Below are 19,257 nucleotides of genomic sequence, written 5' to 3' on the forward strand. Positions count from 1 at the left end.
GCCCTCTCCCTGCCGGTAGGGAAGAAGGGCGTCGGAAGGGTGAGGAGTGCGCGGAGCGTGCCGCCGCTCGCGCATGCGCCGCGGGCCCCGCCGCCCGGCAGGCACCGAGGAAGCCGCCCTCCGGCGCGGGCTGATGACGCAGCGGAAGCGAGGCGGGGTCCTTTCTCGCCGCCCGCTCGCCCCAAGGTGCCTGCGGAGCTCGGCGCCGGCCTTGCGGAGGGCGGGGGCGGCGGCGCCTTCCCCGCGGCGCCGGGCACCATGATGGTGGGCAAGACCGGCGCCATCGCCGCGGGCCTCTGCGGGGCCCTCTTCATCGGCTACTGCATCTACTTCGACCGCAAGAGGCGGAGCGACCCGAATTTCAAGAACCGGCTGCGGGAGCGTGAGTGTCCGGGCCGCCCCTCCCCCGCCCGGCTCCCGCGCGGGGCGGCGGCACGTGGCGGCTCCGCGGCCCTCCCGGCCCGGCTTCTGCTGCCCCGCGCTCTTCGGCCCCTGCGCCGCGTGGTGTGAGAGGCTAACGCGGGCTGTGCGCGCCGGGAGCGCGGCTTGGGGTTAGATCCTCCGCCCCGTGCGGCGATCTGTTCATCCCGCACGCTTGGACGGGGCCTGTCGCTGCCGCGCTTTACGTGGCGGCGCTCGTTTCCCGGCGTTCGGAGGGCGATCGGATAAAGCTGCGGTCTGATCGCAAAGCCGCTCCTGCGCTGCGGCGTGAGCGAACGGCGGCCTTCGGACATCTTAGCCGCCGCATTCCAAACCCTCCTGGTGGCTGCCCCCTGGCCTCCAGGCATAAGAACGAATGCCAGAGCGAACCGGTGATTGATCCAAAACGCGGAGCTCCTGTCCTGTGGCTCCTCGTTATTTCGCGTCTTCAACATTTAAATAAATGAGCGGTTGAGGAAGTTTTAAATTTAGCTTTACTGTGAGAGCGAGTTGTGCGAGGTATTTGAATAACAAGAAGTAGGCTGAGAGCTGTGGCTTGATTCTACCCCGAGAATAGGTGTGTTCCTCCAGTCACTTTGCTGAAGGTCAGGAATCACTCTCAAAGTAGATTTTCCTAGCAAGCAACTGTAACGTGATCAGCACGTTTTGCTGATGAAAGAGCCATTGCTCGTGATCTGGGATCGCAGAAGCAATTTTGTGTCCTCCAGGTACTTTTTGTCCCACGGTGCAAGGTTGGCAAATTTCAGCATAGTAGACTGGTATTTGTTTGTCTTGCATGGAAAACTGGGATTTGGCAGAATCATTGTCTGCATAGATGCTGAGCCATTGGAGCAGCTTTAGAAGAGGGCCACGAAGATAATCAGAGGGCTGGAGCATCTCTCTTCTGAAGAAAGGCTGAGGGCACTGACCTTGTTCAGCCTGGAGAAGAGAAGGCTCTGGGGAGGCCTTGCTGCAGCTTTCCAGTACTTGAAGGGAGGTTGTAAACAGGAGGAGGACTGGCTGTTTTCGTAGTCTGATAGTGACAGGACAGGAGGGAATGGGAAATGACTTTAAGCTAAAAGAGAGGAGATTCAGGTTAGATGCTAGGAAGAAATTCTTTACTCAGAGTGTGGTGAGACCCTGGCACAGCTGCCCGGAGAAGCTGTGGGTGCCCCATCCCTGGAGACGCCCTAGGGTAGGTTGGATGGGGCCCTCAGCAGCCTGAGCTGGTGGGGGGCAGCCCTGCTTACAGCAGTGGGGGGGTTGAGGCTGGATTATCTTTAAGGGCCCTTCCAACCTAAGCCAGCCTGTGCTTCTATGATACAATTCTATGCGTTTCATAAAATTTGTACAGAAGCTCTGGCAGGGATTTTGCATCCTGTTTGTTTTCATTTTCCGAGTTCTCATCAAGTAAAATTCTGAACAAATCTTACACTTGTTCCATGAACGCTGCTTAACCTTGCTGGATTAGAAATTTATATTTGCTTTAGAAGTGAAAGAAATCCGTCGTTGTTTGATATGGAGTGGCTGCTATTTGGAAGACAGAACAGAGAGATAGAGATCCTTAGCCACAACACACTGGGCAGCTTTCAGTTGTAAGGCTTTAGAGAATGCTCAGGGTTTTTTTTCTTGTTCTTTAATACTGTAATTTTTCCTTCAGTGTAGGTGCAGTCAGTGACCTGGTGATCATGACAGCATTTTTACTGCTGGATGGCAAAGCTTGATCTGTAGGATATTTAACAAGCAGGATCAAGTGCAGCAGCCAGTTGCAGTTCCTTGGATGAAGATGTGCTGTTTAACAGTGAAATTTAGAGCAGGTCATCTCAACTAGTGTTTTTAGGATAAGATTATTGTTTCAGCCTCTCTAATGCAATGTCAGCAAAGCCTGGGAGGGACAGAGCTCCCATGTATCAAAGGATTGATTGCCTGTTGCATTTGGTCAAATACCAGCTGACAAAGGACTGATAACACTTTTTGCCATCTCAGTTGTAATTGACATCCCTTTGTTTAAGCAGCATCAGGACCAAAGTCTGTGTTGCGAAGGCACGCAGTAAGTAAAAAGAAAGCAGCCAGATTGGGATTTCAGGAGATGAACCAATTTCGTGAGAGTCTGCAAGAACTCCTGGACTTTGGTTTTCCGATGTCTTAATCTTGTTTATTTAGTACACACAGTGTTCTTAATTAGTTTTTTGTCCCTAGTTTTGGTGCTTAGTCTTGGGGCCAAAGGATAGTAAAGCTGGAAGCACTGGGAGCTGGTCAGTTCTTGCACAGCAGATGAGAGCAGAAGAGGTGAATGGTTTCTGTTTTTGTGGGACTGGCTTCTGTGCTGCTGGTGCGGTGCATGGAGTTCTGCCACCACTACCTGAGCATCAAGTTACCCACTGGTTTGCATTGGAAACTTTCCATGCACAAGAGCTGGGCCTGAAAAACCTGTGAGGTCTGTGCAGCACGAGAGCTGGTGTGTTGTATTAGAACAACTGTCATGCGTGCTAATGCACTTTAAAGCTCTGTGCAGATGAATGCTTCACAAAATTGGGAGCGGGCAAACTGAAGTCACCAACTTTCAGAAGGTGAATTTGTGTTTAATAAAATAGAAAACAATGGTATTGTTACAATAGCAAGGGTTCTATATGACACAACATTTTTCTGTGTGTAATGATGTGAAATTTTATATACAGGTCAGTATGTTGTAGAAACTCAAGGGTGAGGAGTTAGGAAGGTACCAAGGAAGATGAAAGGATGATCCATGCGGTTAGAACGTGCATTCCCTTTATGAAAGGAACATTTCATCTCATCCGTAGATTTCATGTTACGTTGTCACTGCTAGGAAATGATTTCCTGGACATCTTCATCGTGTGGACAGTCTCGAATTCTTAACTCACATCCATTAAAATTTTTAGTCATATTGTTCAGAAGTGTTTCCAACGTGTAAAATTGTGTCAGAAGCCAGACAAGGGCTGTGTGGCAGCTGCCCAAGGTTGGTGGGTGTTCATGGAGCTGACTCTGAGGACCAGGAGCACAGTTACTTGACCTGGGCCACAAGTTACATCAAGTTACATTGGTGTAACTGTTTCAGTTGATGAACTGAACAACAAAATGGTTCTAAGGAAATCACCAGTATTACTGAACTTACGTTGGGATAATTATTCTTGTATGCATAACCACTATCATAAAATTTTGTTATACCTGCCCAGTTGCATTAAAAACAAGCTACATATCATTTTAATTACACTAGTTGTGCTGGAATGCTGCACTTCTCTGTTGCAGACCAACTTTATGTCTTCAGGTTGAATGATTGAGCCTGTAAATGTTTGTTTTGCCTGTCACCATTTGCTCCTCACTTACTTAGTTTCAGGAATGTGTGCTCTGGTAATGCTTTTGCTGTGGGACAGTAAGATCCTGCTCCTATGTAACTAGTTCCCAAACCTCTGCTAAAGCAAAGCAGCTGCTATTCTGCTGGTGGTGCAGTGGTGTATTTCAGAATGAATGTGGCTTAACATTGGGTAGCCTTGCCTTGTAGGCAGTTCTGTGGCTTATGATTGCAGGAAATTCATGTAGAAGAATCCTGTATTAGCTTAATTCCCTTTACTTCTCAGTGCATGAGGAATATGCGAGTACAGGCTCTGCGCAGTTGGTGTTGAGGATAGCCAGCAGGAGAGGAATTGCCGTTCTGAATCAATGTGCCAGCCCTCATTAGAGCTCTGAATGGTACTCTGTTGCAGAGAGCAGGTTGCATTCTTGTGTTGAGTCCTCAGTATTTGGAATATATTAACGTTTTCTTGTTTTGAAACTGACTGACTCATTCACTTTATAGAGCTATCATCTGAAGTCTTTTTAAACTGCAAATTAAAAAACACGTGTTATTATTCTTACAGGAAGGAAGAAACAGAAGCTTGCCAAAGAGAGAGCAGGGCTTTCCAAGGTAATACTGTGTTCAGTAATGCAGCACTGTTTTGAAAAATGTTTTATTTGTATCAGGCTTGCTTGTGAGGTTTGTTTAGAGGGCGACTTCTCTGTTTTGATCCCTACATTACAAACCTTTCTGCAGATATGCAGCCTTTAGATTTTTTATAAAGCTTTCACAAATAACCATATGAAAATATGTCGTTCCTTTTCCGAGTCAGGTGGAAAACCATAGAAACCATAACATTTCCTGTGTGACTTGAAGATGTTTTCCTTTTCATAGTGGGTCCACGAGTACTTTCCAGATGTAAGAAACATGGATGAGATAGACTTGTAGCTAAACTTGGGAGATTGTTGTGGTACAAATTGAATTTGCTAATCTGTTTTCTTGTTGCCAATGGTTCCTTTAAGAAGAGATAAATTTATCTTAATGCATTCTGAGGGCTGTGATGAACATAACACACTTTGGAAATTATATTTGCTACAAAATTGTATACTTAATAAACCAAGTAGAGGTATTTCAGACTGTCCCTCTATGGATGTATAATGCAATGATTGGAGACTTGAGTCTGATTTTCAATATTGCTGTGCTTATGTTTATCTTAGTGGTGATACATATAATTCTTTTTTGAGTTTCCATGTAAACATGTGATTGTATTTGTTTGGTTTTGGCTGAGAACATTTTGTGCTGAATTATTAACTAAAGTTTAAGGGCCAGCTTCAGTTTTACTGTGTGTGTTACAGCTGCCTGATCTGAAAGATGCTGAAGCTGTTCAGAAGTTTTTTCTTGAGGAGATCCAGCTTGGGGAGGAACTACTAGCTCAAGGTAATAGCATAATTTCTTTTGAAGGGTAAGTGATAAAAATAACATTTTTTTTAAACCTTTTACTAGATTTCTGTCATTGGGGAGTCAATTGATCCTCTCAGGTTTGGTTGCTTTTTTGTAACCTTCTGTGTTCAGAAGATTGAACAAGGGGAGGAGAAAAGAAATGTGGTTTAATTCTAAGTTGTTCAATCCACTGTTGGTAGATGTTTTTTGTAAATGCTTCATGCTGTGGAAGAGGTTTGTTCTCCAAACGTTATGATTTGTCACACAGGTGAATATGAGAAAGGTGTTGATCACTTGACCAATGCCATTGCTGTGTGTGGGCAGCCGCAGCAGCTACTACAAGTTCTACAGCAGACTCTTCCACCACCAGTGTTTCAAATGCTTCTAACTAAGCTCCCTACAATAAGCCAGGTATGTGAAACACTCTGTGTTGTTGAGGTTGGAAGGTAACTGAGCTTCTTCTGTCACGTGCTACGTTAGCCTTGGGTATTGGTTTCTATGATTGGTTTTCTTAAATGTTCAGTTAGACAAAAAGGTTTTTCACATGGAACAAAATATGAAAATGTATGGAAAGTATTGTATGGCATTGATAGCAAACAAGTTAAAATAGGAATACAAAAATTCTCTTATGCACAGAGTATGCTAAGCTATTAGAGACAACTGTGGGCATCTTACTGCATAAGCAGATCCACTGTTTCCCAGATGGAAGTTGGGTCTGAAAAAAAAGGTAACTTTCTTGCACTGGGTCTTGAATCTCAGCTTTTTTAAAATGACATGTAAGTATCTGTAAGTGCTATAAAAGTCTGTCAGAATTAACCTGTTGGTTTTGGTGGCTATCAACACGGAATGTTAATTAACACCAAAGCACTTGACAGTTTTGGAAAGTTTTCCAGGTGATAAAAGTGCTGGTAGCTGTGTATATAAAATGCACTTCTTTTTAGACTGATTACTGTGCAGGTAATATTGATAATCTGCTAGCAAGAGAATCTTGGAATTCCAAGGGAACTCCCTCAGGATGTTGTCTCACATGAAGCAGATACTCTGTGTTTATCAGTCAGCTGTCATTACAGCTCTGGTGTGGTTACATTTCAGTTTAAGATTCTAATTGTTAGTAAAAGCACTGAAAAGCATCAGCTAAATGAGATATAAAGGAAGCAGTGGAGCAAAAACATTTAATGAGAGAAAGCAAAAACCATAGATGTCACAGAATACATCATAGAATGGCCTGGGTTGAAAAGGACTACAATAATCATCTAGTTTCAACCCCCCTGCTGTGTGCAGGGTCGCCAGCCACCAGACCAGGCTGCCCAGAGCCACATCACTTATCTGACTTCAGCTTTGGTAGCTATTGCAGTGTATTACTTCCACAGAGGTGGCTTTAAAACCTTACGTCAAATAGATTACAATTTTTAACATTAATCAGGTTTCTCAGTAATCACACAGCTTAATTTTCAGTGTAAAATTACATTGCTTGATAATCAGTTGCCTACTGTCAGTCTTATATAATTGTGAATGAGTTTTTCTCCTTCTTACAGAGAATTGTAAGTGCACAGTGCTTGGCTGAAGATGATGTTGAATGAGGTCACACAACAACAGGGGGAAAAAGTGTTTTCTTACCCCAGAAGATGAGCATCAGTAGGGGGATAAAGGGGCAAACATAGTAGTTAATGGACTGTGTACCACATCGGGTTCTACCAGAGTTAAAATTAACTTTGTGTAGGTGGGTTTCACAGGATTTTATTTATTATCCCAGTGAAAAGTGTATTTTGATAAAAATTCATTTTATAAATACACTGTGTTGAGTTATCAAAGTATCACTAACTTCATTATTATTAAAATATGCAGTTGTAATGTTGTACATATAAAGACGTAAAGCTACAACCTATTGAAAACCCAATGCTCATTTTTTGAAAAAAAAAAAAAAGAAAAAAGAATTAAAGAAAAAAGTTATGGCAATAAAGATTTATCCACACTTGTGTGTCCCTATAGTACTGCTTTAAATGTCAGAACGTTTGGGTGTCAGAGCAGGGCAAATGATCTAAAATAACATTTTAAAAAAACCAAAAGTGTTATGACGGGTCTTCCAATGCTTTTAGTTAATTCAAAACCTCATGTAATCCCCTGAGAAAATAGGCATGTGATCGTTTAAACAGTAACTGATCACATTAAAAAGAAACGCAAATCAAAATGGTAATAGGTGACTTAGCTGCTGGAGGAATGAGAGATCTGTTTGTCAGGAACAGTAACACCTGTAGTGATGCATGTCAAAACCAAATCTGCCAAAAAGGAACTTCTGTTAAAGCACTTGTGTGAAGTAAAGCTGTTTATAATAGAACCTTGGGCATATTTTAAGAGCATAATGATATATTTTTTTTGAAAGCGTTCAACCTTTTTGTAAAATAATTAACATTTCAGTCTCTAATTGTTAAGATGGTAGAAAATATGTAGCAGTCTTTGGCATTTGACTTGATTGTTTTGGTGCCGATTCAAATTACAAAGGTAAGACGATGACATCCCCAGGCTACGCTAGCTGAAAGTGCTGGAATTAGAAAGAAGTAAAATATCAGAATGAGAGAAAACAAGGAAAATATACTGACTTACACATGTTTTCAGAATTCTACTACTCATTTTCCCTCAGTAGGGTATTTTAAATTTCAAATTAGAGCAGACTAGTTTCTGCCATTTTCTGTTTTTGTGCTAAGGCCACTCTGGTGGCAGAAAAAAAAAAGCAATTAAAAAAAGCAATTAACAGTGTGGCTTAATGTTTTTGGCATTATGACTTGTTTCAATTTCATGAAAAGAAGAGAGAAGAATGCTTTGGTCTAATGGTTACATTAATTAAATGTCTAATTTGATCTAATGTTACATTAATAGAAAGGTACTAGATGGCATAGTCTGAGTAGAAGAGAGAGGCTCTGAAAGCGCTCTGGCTAACATTCCCATATATCTTTCTCACTCCAGCCTGCTGTATGTTTTTGTAAAGGCAGATTCTTCCAAAACGGGACCAAAGTTCCAGAAATTGCCTTTCAGAGTCTTTGAGAGATTAAATGGAAGTTTTATGGTCACCCACTTGTCACATACCAAAACTTGGAAGTACAAATGGCTTTTGCTGAGTCCACCAGCTTGGACAATTCTTTTTGCTGTGGAAGAGAAATTTCTCCACTAATTCTTTGAAAATACGGTTTCCCAAAGTTTGAGCTGCTGTTGAATCTTTCTGTAGTGCATATTAAAGTTTATAGCTGGTAGGAACAAAATTTCTTGAACAGCTGGCTATAACTTGGTCCTTTTGTTGTTCAGTGCCATCAGGTAGAAGTAAAACTTAGCCATCATCTTCAGGTGACGATGACTGTTTTCCTCTTTTAATTTGACTTAGAGATATAAAGTTATTCTGCTAATAAGATATTTAATAAAAACACTGTGAAGTAGTAGAAGGTTCTGTGCTTACGGGGTGCAGCTGGACTATTTGGCAGACTTCACCTTTTACATTTTAATTTTAAAGGTTTGGAAAAATTCACGGATTATGCTGACAGAACTGCTCCCATATTTACCTGCTGTCCTTAGCGGTGGTGGCAATTTCACTGTAAGATCTTTTTGGTTCATCTTTTAGCTTCTTATGGTAGATCAAGATTCCTTAAAACTCAAATAACATAAGGCACCCTTCCTTCAAGACTGAATATTTTTTTGTGCTCCTTGGTATAATGTTGCCACTTTGAATTCAAAGTTTAGCTTACAGCAGTGCTTTCCTGAACTAAGTGTTTTAGCAAATCTTTCTGTCAGTTCCTTTGATGGAAGACTTGGTGATAGCCTGATTGTAACTACAGAAGTTCATTGCTTTAATAGTTGTTATAGATACCCATACTACTTTAAACCTTTTTAGTTTTCTTGATCCTGAAAAACTAGATCTGAATGACATTTTTAGACTGTGGATTTAAATGAAGCCTTAAGAAGTACCGATATTCTCAAATTCTATAATCCCGAAGTACCTGGCTAGTATGATGATGCAAGCTCTGATACCTGATTTGAGTGCCTTGGCTAATAGGGTGGGAATGTGGAATCCTTTGAATAAGACTGATATATATTTTTTTTTCCCAAAAATCTAAGATAAAACTTTATGAAAGGTGGTTAAAAAGAAAAACAGTGTCTAGGATGGGAATTTGATGTTGCTCCAATAATGGCGAGCTCCTGCTGTTGTAGCTAGCATGCACAGCCTACAGATATAAGAGGCTCTAACTTAAAACTTGTTTCAGACACGAGCAAAGGTGCAGGTCATTGAAAGTGCAGTGGTAGTAATGCATCTTATTGCATCAGTAGTAGTAATGCTGCTGCCTTAACTGTATACAGTACTGTATTCCTTTTTACCTGTGCAATTTAAAACAAGGTGGAAGTGAACTATTCAGTTGTGGATTTGCTGCTGGCAATCTCACAGCTGCTGGTAAATGACGTCTGTAATTGTGCTTCGCTGCAGGTAAGGCTACTGTTTCTCTCAGAGCCATCTTCTGTTCTGTAGTGCTCCAGGAATGAGGCACTTGGTTTCAATGCATGTGACCACTCTGAGAATTTCTCATAAAGGAGGTCTGTTAATTTTGTGTTAGGAAGTCTCCTGTCACCAGTTTTGAGTTTCTCTGACAGCTTTTATAGAAAAAAAAAAAACAAGCCAAAGCAAAAAAAAATCCACCTAACAGCCTACAACCAACAGCTACTTTCGTGATTGTACTTTCTTTCATGTCTCACCATTAAGTTTTTTAGATAGCAGGATCAAATCCAAAACCAGAGTGATCAGGCACACACTGAATCATCTGGCACTAATTTCCTTACCCTGGGGTATGACGGAATATTATTTTTGCCCTTAACTTCAAAAATGGAGAAGTCCCAGCCCTAGTCCTGCTGTGTAGGAGATTAGCAAACCATCATCAAAGTAAAACTCGAGCTATTCGTGCACCCAGAACAATCTTTCTAGAGTTTCATTTGTATGTCTGTTGATGGTGTGTTGAAAGTCCCTTAGGCTCAACAATGTGACCGTTGTGTTAAAATTAATGTGAGTTAAATCTCAAGGGAGTCTTTGAAGTGGTCAGTAAGTGCTTTTAGTGTGTTTCAAAGGCATGTTGGACGCTACGCCCAAGCTGAGTTTTTTGAACAATGCAGGTATGAAAAAGGTTGATGTGAAGAATATAATTTTGTCAAGGTTTCTGTTGTACCCAAATCTTGGTTTGGTTTTCAGTTTGTGTGCTTACACTGACCAGTACAGATCATGTTCTTGTTTGAAGAAGGGAAGGACTGAAAAAAACACCTGTCTGCATAGCAGTCATATTTGACCACAAATCTGTCTTGCAAAGAGCTGAAACGTGCTTAATTCGTAAGGACAAGTAGCTTTTAGGCACTGCAGAGACTGAGCTTCTGATGCAGGTAGCGATACTTGCTCTCTGCAGTTGTACCAAAATGAAGCTTCCCAAAGATGTGGGCATTCAGTGCTGTTCTCCTATAACATCCTGTGTATGCATGTGTGAATGAAACCACAGAAAACAGCTGGCCCGTCTGTGATATTTCCATACCAGGCTGCCCAGCTTACTAGAGCTAGGTAATGTGCAGGTTCTTTCCAAGTGCAGTACTTTCTGTTTGTGCTTAAAAACAAAGTCAGGGTCTTCGTGTCCCTGAAATAGGGCCTTACAGGTGCTACCCTAACAGATTATATACTGTTTGTCATTAGATAAGGTGACCACCCTCTGTGTTTCCTGATCACTGCTGTAACCTAACAACCATGAATTCCTAAAGGCTTGTATGCTCTAAGCTTTTGTCTTTAGAGGTGTAATTCCAGTTCCTGGTTTGTAAAGGTCAGGCCTTGATTTAATGGCCTGATAGATATGTGTCTTGGGGCTTTTACTCATTTCCCTTGCACTCTGAGGATGTCCTTGTATCCTTGTCTTTGGGATGAGGGTGTCATTGGTGCTCACCCATTCTGCTATGGTCACTGAATGGGGTGCTGCTGCTCCTAAAACAGTGTTGCTGCAGTGCAGCTTATGTGGCTTTCAAGTATCAGATTTCTACTCTGCATGGGGACAGGAAACAGCTGCTGCCAAGTAGTTCTGCCTCTTCACGACTTGGGCCCTTACAACTGTGAAAAACTGATTTGGTCGTACTATCATTTATTTGAGCAGGTCTTAATCTAAACAGCAGAGGGCAGTTTTCCACATCTGTTTTGTGCAAGCTCATCCTGCAAAATCCTGATTTTCAGAATCTTCACGTCTGGAAGGGTGTTGCAATGCAGCATTTTGTCCAAACAGATTTGATACAGTGTATGATATGTGACCAGTGGGGGCAGCAGTGGCATCTGTTTCTACTGACACCCAATTTTGGCATTTTAAATCCTCACATATTTGTTGCGGTTATATAATTACAGCCATTTCCCTTCCCTTCCATCCCTCAGCCCAAACCAGGTATATAGGGAAGCCACCTGCATTGTGCCACTTAAACCATGCCAGAAAATGCAACTGCATGTCATTCCCTGACACATCAGAGAAGGATTCCCCCTGCCCAGATGTGATTTTTCTGGATAAGCTGAGTGAAATGAGAGCTGTCAACTGCTGTAGGGGCGGAAGAGAAATATACGGCTTTAGCCTGGAGTTGGGGTTAACCACCCCCTTTTCCTCCCACCTCTCACCCCTCCTTTCCCCCCCCCAAAAAAAAGCAAAATGTTGGCATTAGGGTGCAGTTTTGTTGCAAACCTGTAGCTGATGTGGAGGAGCTGTTAAGCTCTCCGATGCCTAGGAGGCAGCTATTTGTAGCAGAATGGCACTCTGGCTTAAGACCAAATCATAACCACTCCTGTGCTTCTGAAGTGCTGTTTCTGTGCTTCGTGGTTGTGTTTGCAGGGGAAGGTATATGTTGGTACTGTAAGTGTAAATGGAAGTGTTCGCCCCTGTATTATCCATCAGCAAGCATTTTTCTAGACATTTCACTGGTTATTATGAAATATTTCAGAGTCTGCTTAAAGCATAGCAAGTACCTAGAGAAAGTGAGCTGTTCAATAAAAGAAACCATCTCTGCAAACCAGACTTTTCTCTCCTTAGGTCAATCTGGATGTGTTACACCCTCTAAGGTAGCCTGAAAGACATAGAAATTCGCTGTAACAAACAAATTCTTGCCCGCTTTGGCATGTATGTAAAAGAGCATTTCCTGGAGCTCTGGAACAACCTGATTAGCATCTTTTGTTGTATTTAAAATGTTTAATTAGAAGTAATGTACTTTCCGCTGTGATGATTAAAATGACAATGATTATTGCATGAATTTGTTAATTATAATGCAATGACTAATTAAATGGAGAAATGGAGAAAAGGGATTCCTGAGCAAGCATGTTCTTTGAGAAAGTCTCTGCTGGTGTTTTTAATTGATAGTGCATGTGTAATCAGTTCATACCAGTATCTCATTATTGATGGGAATGGTGTTTGGTTTTGTTGGAAATTTACTGTCATGGCACACTGACCTGGTGTTATGCGATTGCTTGGTCCTGTAAGTGAAGAATACCAACTTGTAGAATGAAGGAAATGTAAGCCTTTGTATATATAATGAAGAGAAACTGCAACTATTCCCAGGTTGTAGCCTCCATGTTTATTGAGTTCTTCCAGCTTGGGTGTTTGCTATAATGGCACTCAGCTGAATTTGCATAAGCATGAGGGGTTGCTGTTTGCTTTTCATTTGCTTTTATCTCTCCATCTAAAGTTCTGAGCATTAACATCAGGCCCCTTGGCTTATGTTAGAAGTTGTCTGACAAAGCTACGAGCCCTTTTTTACTTCTCTGTTGGGATGTCATCTACCGGCCGTTGGCACTGGCAGAATTCTTAGCATGAAAATGTTATTATTACTTCTGTGTCAGCAGAGATGTATGTGACACTGTGAAGAATCTGTCAAGAGGGAGTCTGTGCCTCTGCAAGCTTACAGTCAGCGGTCCTGATCCTGTAACTTACTCTGCACGGTCCCTTCCTTAGGGAAACCTAAGCTACCAAGATCAGGACATGGGGACAGTGAAACAGGAAGGAAGAAGGTAAGGTTTAGGAAAGTCTGTTTGGTTTGTTATTTATTGAGTGGATGTTTTGTTGATCTGGTTTATGTGTATAGCTCTGAAATGTGCTTCTTTTCTACATCGTGTTATTTTCGGACTGGTTGAGTAATCAGTACTAGTTACTATTACCATCAGGAAAAATCAGACCTCAGCCAACTGCTGACCTGGTTGTAAATCATGAAACCTACCATAGAAAAACCAAACCCAAACATTAAACATCTCTTTATGGTTGGAAATATTTGAGGCATAACACCCTCCATCCCCCACACTGAAATCAAATACCGTGAACTGTCAACACTGGGTTAATTATTCTGCTAGTGGTGCCAGTAGTCCTGCATTTCACAGGTAGCTTCTGCATTGCAAATATAAGAAGCAATCTTTCAAAATTTGTCTTTCTGTGTGATAGCAACTTTAAATGTAACTCTGACTGTTCTGTCAAAAGTTACTTTAAAAAAGTTGTGTTCTATGCCATAGTGCCATAGTTTTGGTGACTCTATCATGCAAATGGAAATGCTGGAACATTGGTGTTAAGTGGGCATAAGCAAAGAGCCTCTAAAGCAATGCAGTGAATCAGCATCCATCCTTTATGTTGAATTGCAAACTGTGAATACTTGAGGAGCTGATAAAATTGTTGAAAACTGGAGAAGTACATTACTGCAAGAAATTTATATCCTAGTGTTGGCCATTTTGCATTACAAATAACACAGCTTTCTACAGCTTGACTCCATTGCTCAAAGTCCTTGTGGTTAGAGCAGATGTTATCTATTGACCAGAGTGGCTGTACTCTTTCTTTTTCTGCTTTTGGGATGATACCTGGAAAGGAGAAAAATACGTGTTCAGCAGGAGCTGGCTGTGTGGTAGCTGTGTATACAGAGGGCTGGATGGTTGGACAGGTGTGGCCTGCCACCTTCATGAATCAACAGGCTGTCTGCTTCTTAGTGAGAGCTTAGGCTGAGCACTTCAGTGCCTTGGATTCTCTGGGCAACGGTGGATGGTACATACTGATAATTTAAATTAGTTTTCTAAAGCACACAGAGACGCTGGGATGGAATATACCGATATTAGAAAGTATTCTTCCCTTGCTTTTTGTAAAAAAAATGTGAAGTGGGGGAAACATCTATCTTCTGTGTAGAGTTGCTGCCTTTGTTTTGGTTGTTATCAGGATGTTGTTTGCTATGAGCCTCTGCCAAGGTCAGTCAGTGGCAGTGTTCTTTCTGCTGGGTTGCCCTCAGAAGTTTTCATCAGGCCTGTTAATATCTGTCACTGCACTATAGATCTTTTCACAGGTCGATGTCTCCTACCTTGGGCAGCACATTTTCAATAAAAGCAGTCGCGTCTCCCTGGTTTTAAATAAAAGTTTTAAGAAAATGGATTGCAGTCTGCCACTGCCAGCAGTTGCTCAGAATTCTTCACGACCTTTCCTTTTTTCAATTTACTGTTCAAATTTTGCCTCCCCACCTCCTGGTAATATTCCAGATTTTCTTTGCTTGGTCTCAGGGTGACAACACAACCTTTGCTGTAGATCAGTTCAGCAAGGACTTTGTAAATATCCTACAAAGTATTCATAGGTCATTGTTGTATTTGTGGTCATCAAAGTATTCAAATAGGATCTCTGGGCTTTTGCAGAAAGGCTGCTGTAAGATTGATTTACTGGAGCTGCATAGGTTATCTTCATTTTGGGGGAATTAACTGTTTTTTTCTTTCTTGGAAAAGCAAGTTATTTTTGCTTCTATCAGAGTGTTACCCTTGCTGACCTGGCTATTCAGGGCATAAACAGAACAGCTGTGCTCTTGGAGGCCTCACAGGATCCAGGGGCCAAAGCTAATGATTAGCCAGACATACTGCTCTTTGCACCAGACCTAAATGCAGTCTGCTGCGAAACGCTTCTCACTGCCCATAAGGTGTGAGAATGAGCATATGTTTCCAATGGGATGTATAGGAGCAGAAAGGCCTATGCCAAGAGGCAGAGTTTTGCAGGCAGTCTTGGATGTCTGATGTGAGGCTTTTGTTGCTCCCCAAAATGGTGGTCTCTTCCAGTAGAGTTCAGGCAGTAGGACTGTTGTTTCCTGACTAAACAGGACTCTGCTTTGGCCAGAACTTTCAAGTTCAGCATCTTTCAGTGAACATCAGAATTCACATGCATCAAATTCTTTTTTTTCTTTTAACTCAGAACATGGAGGTCATACAGAACAATCAGTCTGCTGTCCTCTGCCTTCTGCTGGGTATCTTCTGAAGGTGGAGTGCCTTCCTTTTGCTGTTGGAGGGACTTTGTATTTTGGCTTTTCTTTTTTCAGCGTTGAAAGGTTCTTTTCAGCATACAAAGGAAATGTGTCATCACCGAAGCACTTAACGGAGTTCAGTTTTAAGGGCTGCCACCAGGGCTGCTGAGGTAGCTGGTGCAGCAGGACTGGGAATAAGACATCAGCTCTAGGTTCTGTCTGTCACCCTGGAACAAGGTAGGGCTGACTGTCCCTCCCATTGGGGTGGATGTGGGAGGCGGGAATCTAAAGGCCTCAGTGTAAACACCAAGTTTTCACAGCAAAGCCAAGTTTGGCTTACACTTCCTTTGGGGTGCATCTTTCCCTTTTTCTCAGACCAAGCAGTTTTGCAGTGGCCAGGTTTGGTTGTAAAAGGCTGAGAGGAGACTTGACCTCTTTTCCATGCGGGTGCCTGCATACAGGCACAGGGTGGTGAGGTGGGAGGATGCAGTGCCTCGTGTATTCTGGCTTGCCAGAGCCAGTGCCACTAGATGGCAATGTGGTACTCTGGAGTACCTTTTCCTTCCCGTACAATAATTGCTTTTTCTGTATTTATCTCTGCCAAACTGGTGATTGCACCCACCACCCCGGCAAAAGAACAGAACAAAATCATTTCATAGAACATTACAGCCATTGTGCCTTTTTCTTTTCTTTTTTCCTTCCCTTACCCCACACCCCCAACCCCAGTTCTTTGTCCCACAGCAGGGTGCAGAGGTTTAAAAACTTTCTTAATCTTTCTCCTTCTAAAAACAGAGAAAACGCAGTCTCTTGGGAGCAATTAGCTGTGAGAAAAGCATTTCTCAAACAATTGCCAGGAAATATTGTCTTGACCGATATTCCTGATGTAACACTGTCGTTCTCAGTACTGTTATTCTAAGATACTTGCCTGCAGAGCCAGCAGGGTACGGTTCTGTAATGTACGATCTGCAGTTTACCACCTACCTTACCTTTTTATATCCATTTACTTTCAGTTTGTGTCCTCCTTGCACCCCCTGCAGATATTCTGCTGGGGAGAGTGAAGAATTATTTGTGACTCTCCTCTTGTGACTGGTGTATCGCGCCAAGGCTGCAACAAGATACGGCTGAAAATTAAGGTTATGCCTCTGCTGTGCCGGCTCCAGATTGAAATTCTCTGGCAGTGCTGTGGAGGAGGTCAGGCTGTGTGATTACAGCCATTCCTTCAGACTCAAAAGCTGGCAGCCTTGGTGTACGTGAGGTTGATGAAGCCTGAATTTCAGAGGGAGCAGCTTGAGAGAAGGTATACGCGGAGCAGACAGCAGCTGTGTGCTGAAACTGGAGTCCTGACCCTGAAGCCCTTTCCCCATCACTGTGTTCCTACAAGATGGACGGGGCTGCGGAGAGTGGAGAGGTCAGAGAAATGGGGATAAACTCACACTGAAAGCTAAATCAGCAGTGTCTAGGAAGCACTGCTAGCGAGGTGTGCATACACTCATGTCCATTCACATGTACAGCCATATTTGTTTGTATTATGAGGCTCAAATTCTGCCCCTCTTTACATATATTCATGGAGATTTGAGAAATGAGCCTCACTCTGTGGGACAGGGTGTGAACTGAAGCACCTTCTGGAAGACAGACAGCAGTGTAATCCTTTCATTCAACCCTGTCTGCAGCTGCTTTTTATAAACTTGGCATAAATACGTACTCAGTGAGGCCAGGCCTGTGTAGCTGGAAAATATTTTCCACCATCCAAAAAAACAGAAGATTGGAAAAAGAGCCCAGAAATTGTGCATAACATGGAATGGCCTCGCTTGTGGTTTTTTTCCATGACTTCCTCAGCTCATTTTTCTGCTGCCAATTTTAGAAGCCCATAAGTCATACTTGTTAAACTTTCTCAGTTAAAATGTAACTCTAAGAACAAAGTCATATGATATGTTGCAGCCAAATAATCCTTGTGGAGCCTCTGGCTTGAGAACAGCCACCCTCTCACAGACCTGCAGGGCTCTGTCTTCGGGCCGGGGGCAGAGAGTGGCACAAGGCATGGCCCCTTGACCACAGCAAGAGGTTCTCCCTGCTTTTGCTAGGATAGTTGAGCCCGTGGTGGGTTACATTGTGGAGCGGTTGGTTTGGAAGGGGAGAAGTTTCAGCTTCTCTAGAAGCACTTTAAACAGGAGGTAGGCAGAGGGAGTGAGAGGAGGCAGTATGGAGGCCAGTGGAATCCAGCAGTGAAACACTGGGAAGCTGGTACAGGTAGGAGCTGTTGCCATCGGGGCAAACTAGCTGAGGAGAGAGTGCCAAGAGTGAAAGTGAATTTGCTGGAAGGTTTGAAGAAAGGGCATCCTCTCTTGGGTGCATTTTTAAGCATTGAATCAATATGGAAGTACTTGCTTGCCAGGAGCAATATTTTCCTTTTCCAGTTTTGCTCTCTTATAAGGCGATTGTGCTCACATCTGAGCCCTGAATGCTTGTCCTCAAGACCATCTCTCTGTCCAGTTTCTGCTTTGCTCCCACCCGAAGGACAAATCCCAGGTCACTGCTGCAGAGGGGAACTGCTCTAAATTTACGCTTGGGCAACAGCTTGAGGGTGAAACTGGCTGTGAGCTCTGCCAGCGGAATCATTCCAGCCAACCTTCTCTGAGGCAGCATGTGTCCTCAGTGCTGCTGGCCCCAGTCTGTGCCTCTGAGGCCTGATGGCTTCCATCAGCTACCTGCAGGGAACTGCTGTGCCATGGGCAAGCAAGCCTGGAAGCCAAGAGTGGAGCAGGAGAGGGGGTCCAAAAGGACTTGATAGAAATTAGCTCCTTCCAGCCCTGCCTCCTAATTGTGCTGGGAAGGAGCAGCATGGGGACTCGCCCTCTGCAGAAAACTTAAAACAAACAAACAAAAAAACCCACAGTATTTCTATTTTTTCCCTTAAAATAGCAGTTTACAAGTTCAGTTCAGGCCCTCAGCGTAGCCTGGTGAAAGTCAGTGGAATGGGTCTGAAAGCCAGGTGCGAAGACCACCTTTTGTTGGCACTGTGAAGCGTCCGTTCAACATCTGTGTGGTCTTCAGGGAGAAACTGAGCAAACCCACTGGAAATTGGCAAGGGTGTTGTAATGTTTTTGGAAAGCCAGTTTCAAAACCCCATGGCTGCCTCTCTCTGCTGGCAGCCGCTTCCCTGCCATGACATCCAGAGAGGTGGTGTTGACTGATGCAACTGCAGTGGCCGGGCAGAGTCACTTGCCCAATGTGTAGAGGCTGGCGAGCAGCCAGAGAAATGTGCTAAGGCCAAGTGCTCTCACAATAGGCTCACTGTCCCTGCATGCGTACCTGTAAGTGGGTCAGGTGCTTGGCACAGCCACCTCCTGAGCCAATGAAGAAAGCTGGTGGAGCTACCCAGCCAGAAGAAGAGGCGGGGGTAGAAAAAGGAAGAAGATTTTGTTCTTGTCCTATGTGACTGCAGACCCGATGCGTCTCTAGGCACGTTTTGTTTGCGTAACAGTATTGCAATTAATAACTATGCCTGCTTGTTATAGCCAGCCATTATTTATGGTAACAGTGTGAGGAACTGGGGAGAGGGTGAGGAGAGGCCTAACAGTGCTCCTGCTGGACCACCACCTTTAGGGTATTGTGACAGACTGGTGAAAGGATCTCTTTGTATGAACGGGAATATAATGCTCAGCTGGGCTCTTAAATTCTGACTCTGTTGAGAAGAGAGATCCTTTCATATTGATTGTCATTCTGTATGCGGTTCAGGCACCGACTTGTAGGAAATCTGGGCCAGAAGAGATATCATTAGGTATTTATGGGGGTTTGGTTGGCTCAGCAGTCAGTTTTTCCATTGTCATGCCGTG

The 19,257-nt window shown here is 43.2% G+C and overlaps 1 protein-coding gene across 1 annotated transcript; it reads left to right on the top strand.

Moving 5' to 3' along the window:
• Window positions 1-258: 258 nt before the first annotated feature.
• On the top strand, window positions 259-6,966 carry TOMM20 (translocase of outer mitochondrial membrane 20; the record flags this gene model as incomplete). Its single annotated transcript, XM_079550754.1, has 5 exons — window positions 259-382; window positions 4,296-4,342; window positions 5,068-5,149; window positions 5,421-5,563; window positions 6,688-6,966. The coding sequence occupies 5 exons, from the start codon at window positions 259-261 to the stop codon at window positions 6,730-6,732; spliced, it is 441 nt and encodes a 146-aa protein (XP_079406880.1). The 3' UTR covers window positions 6,733-6,966.
• Between the last annotated feature and the right edge of the window lie 12,291 nt (window positions 6,967-19,257).

The sequence above is a fragment of the Tetrao urogallus genome (assembly GCF_951394365.1).
Source record: "Tetrao urogallus genome assembly, chromosome: 2".
NCBI classification, from domain to species: Eukaryota; Metazoa; Chordata; class Aves; order Galliformes; family Phasianidae; genus Tetrao; species Tetrao urogallus.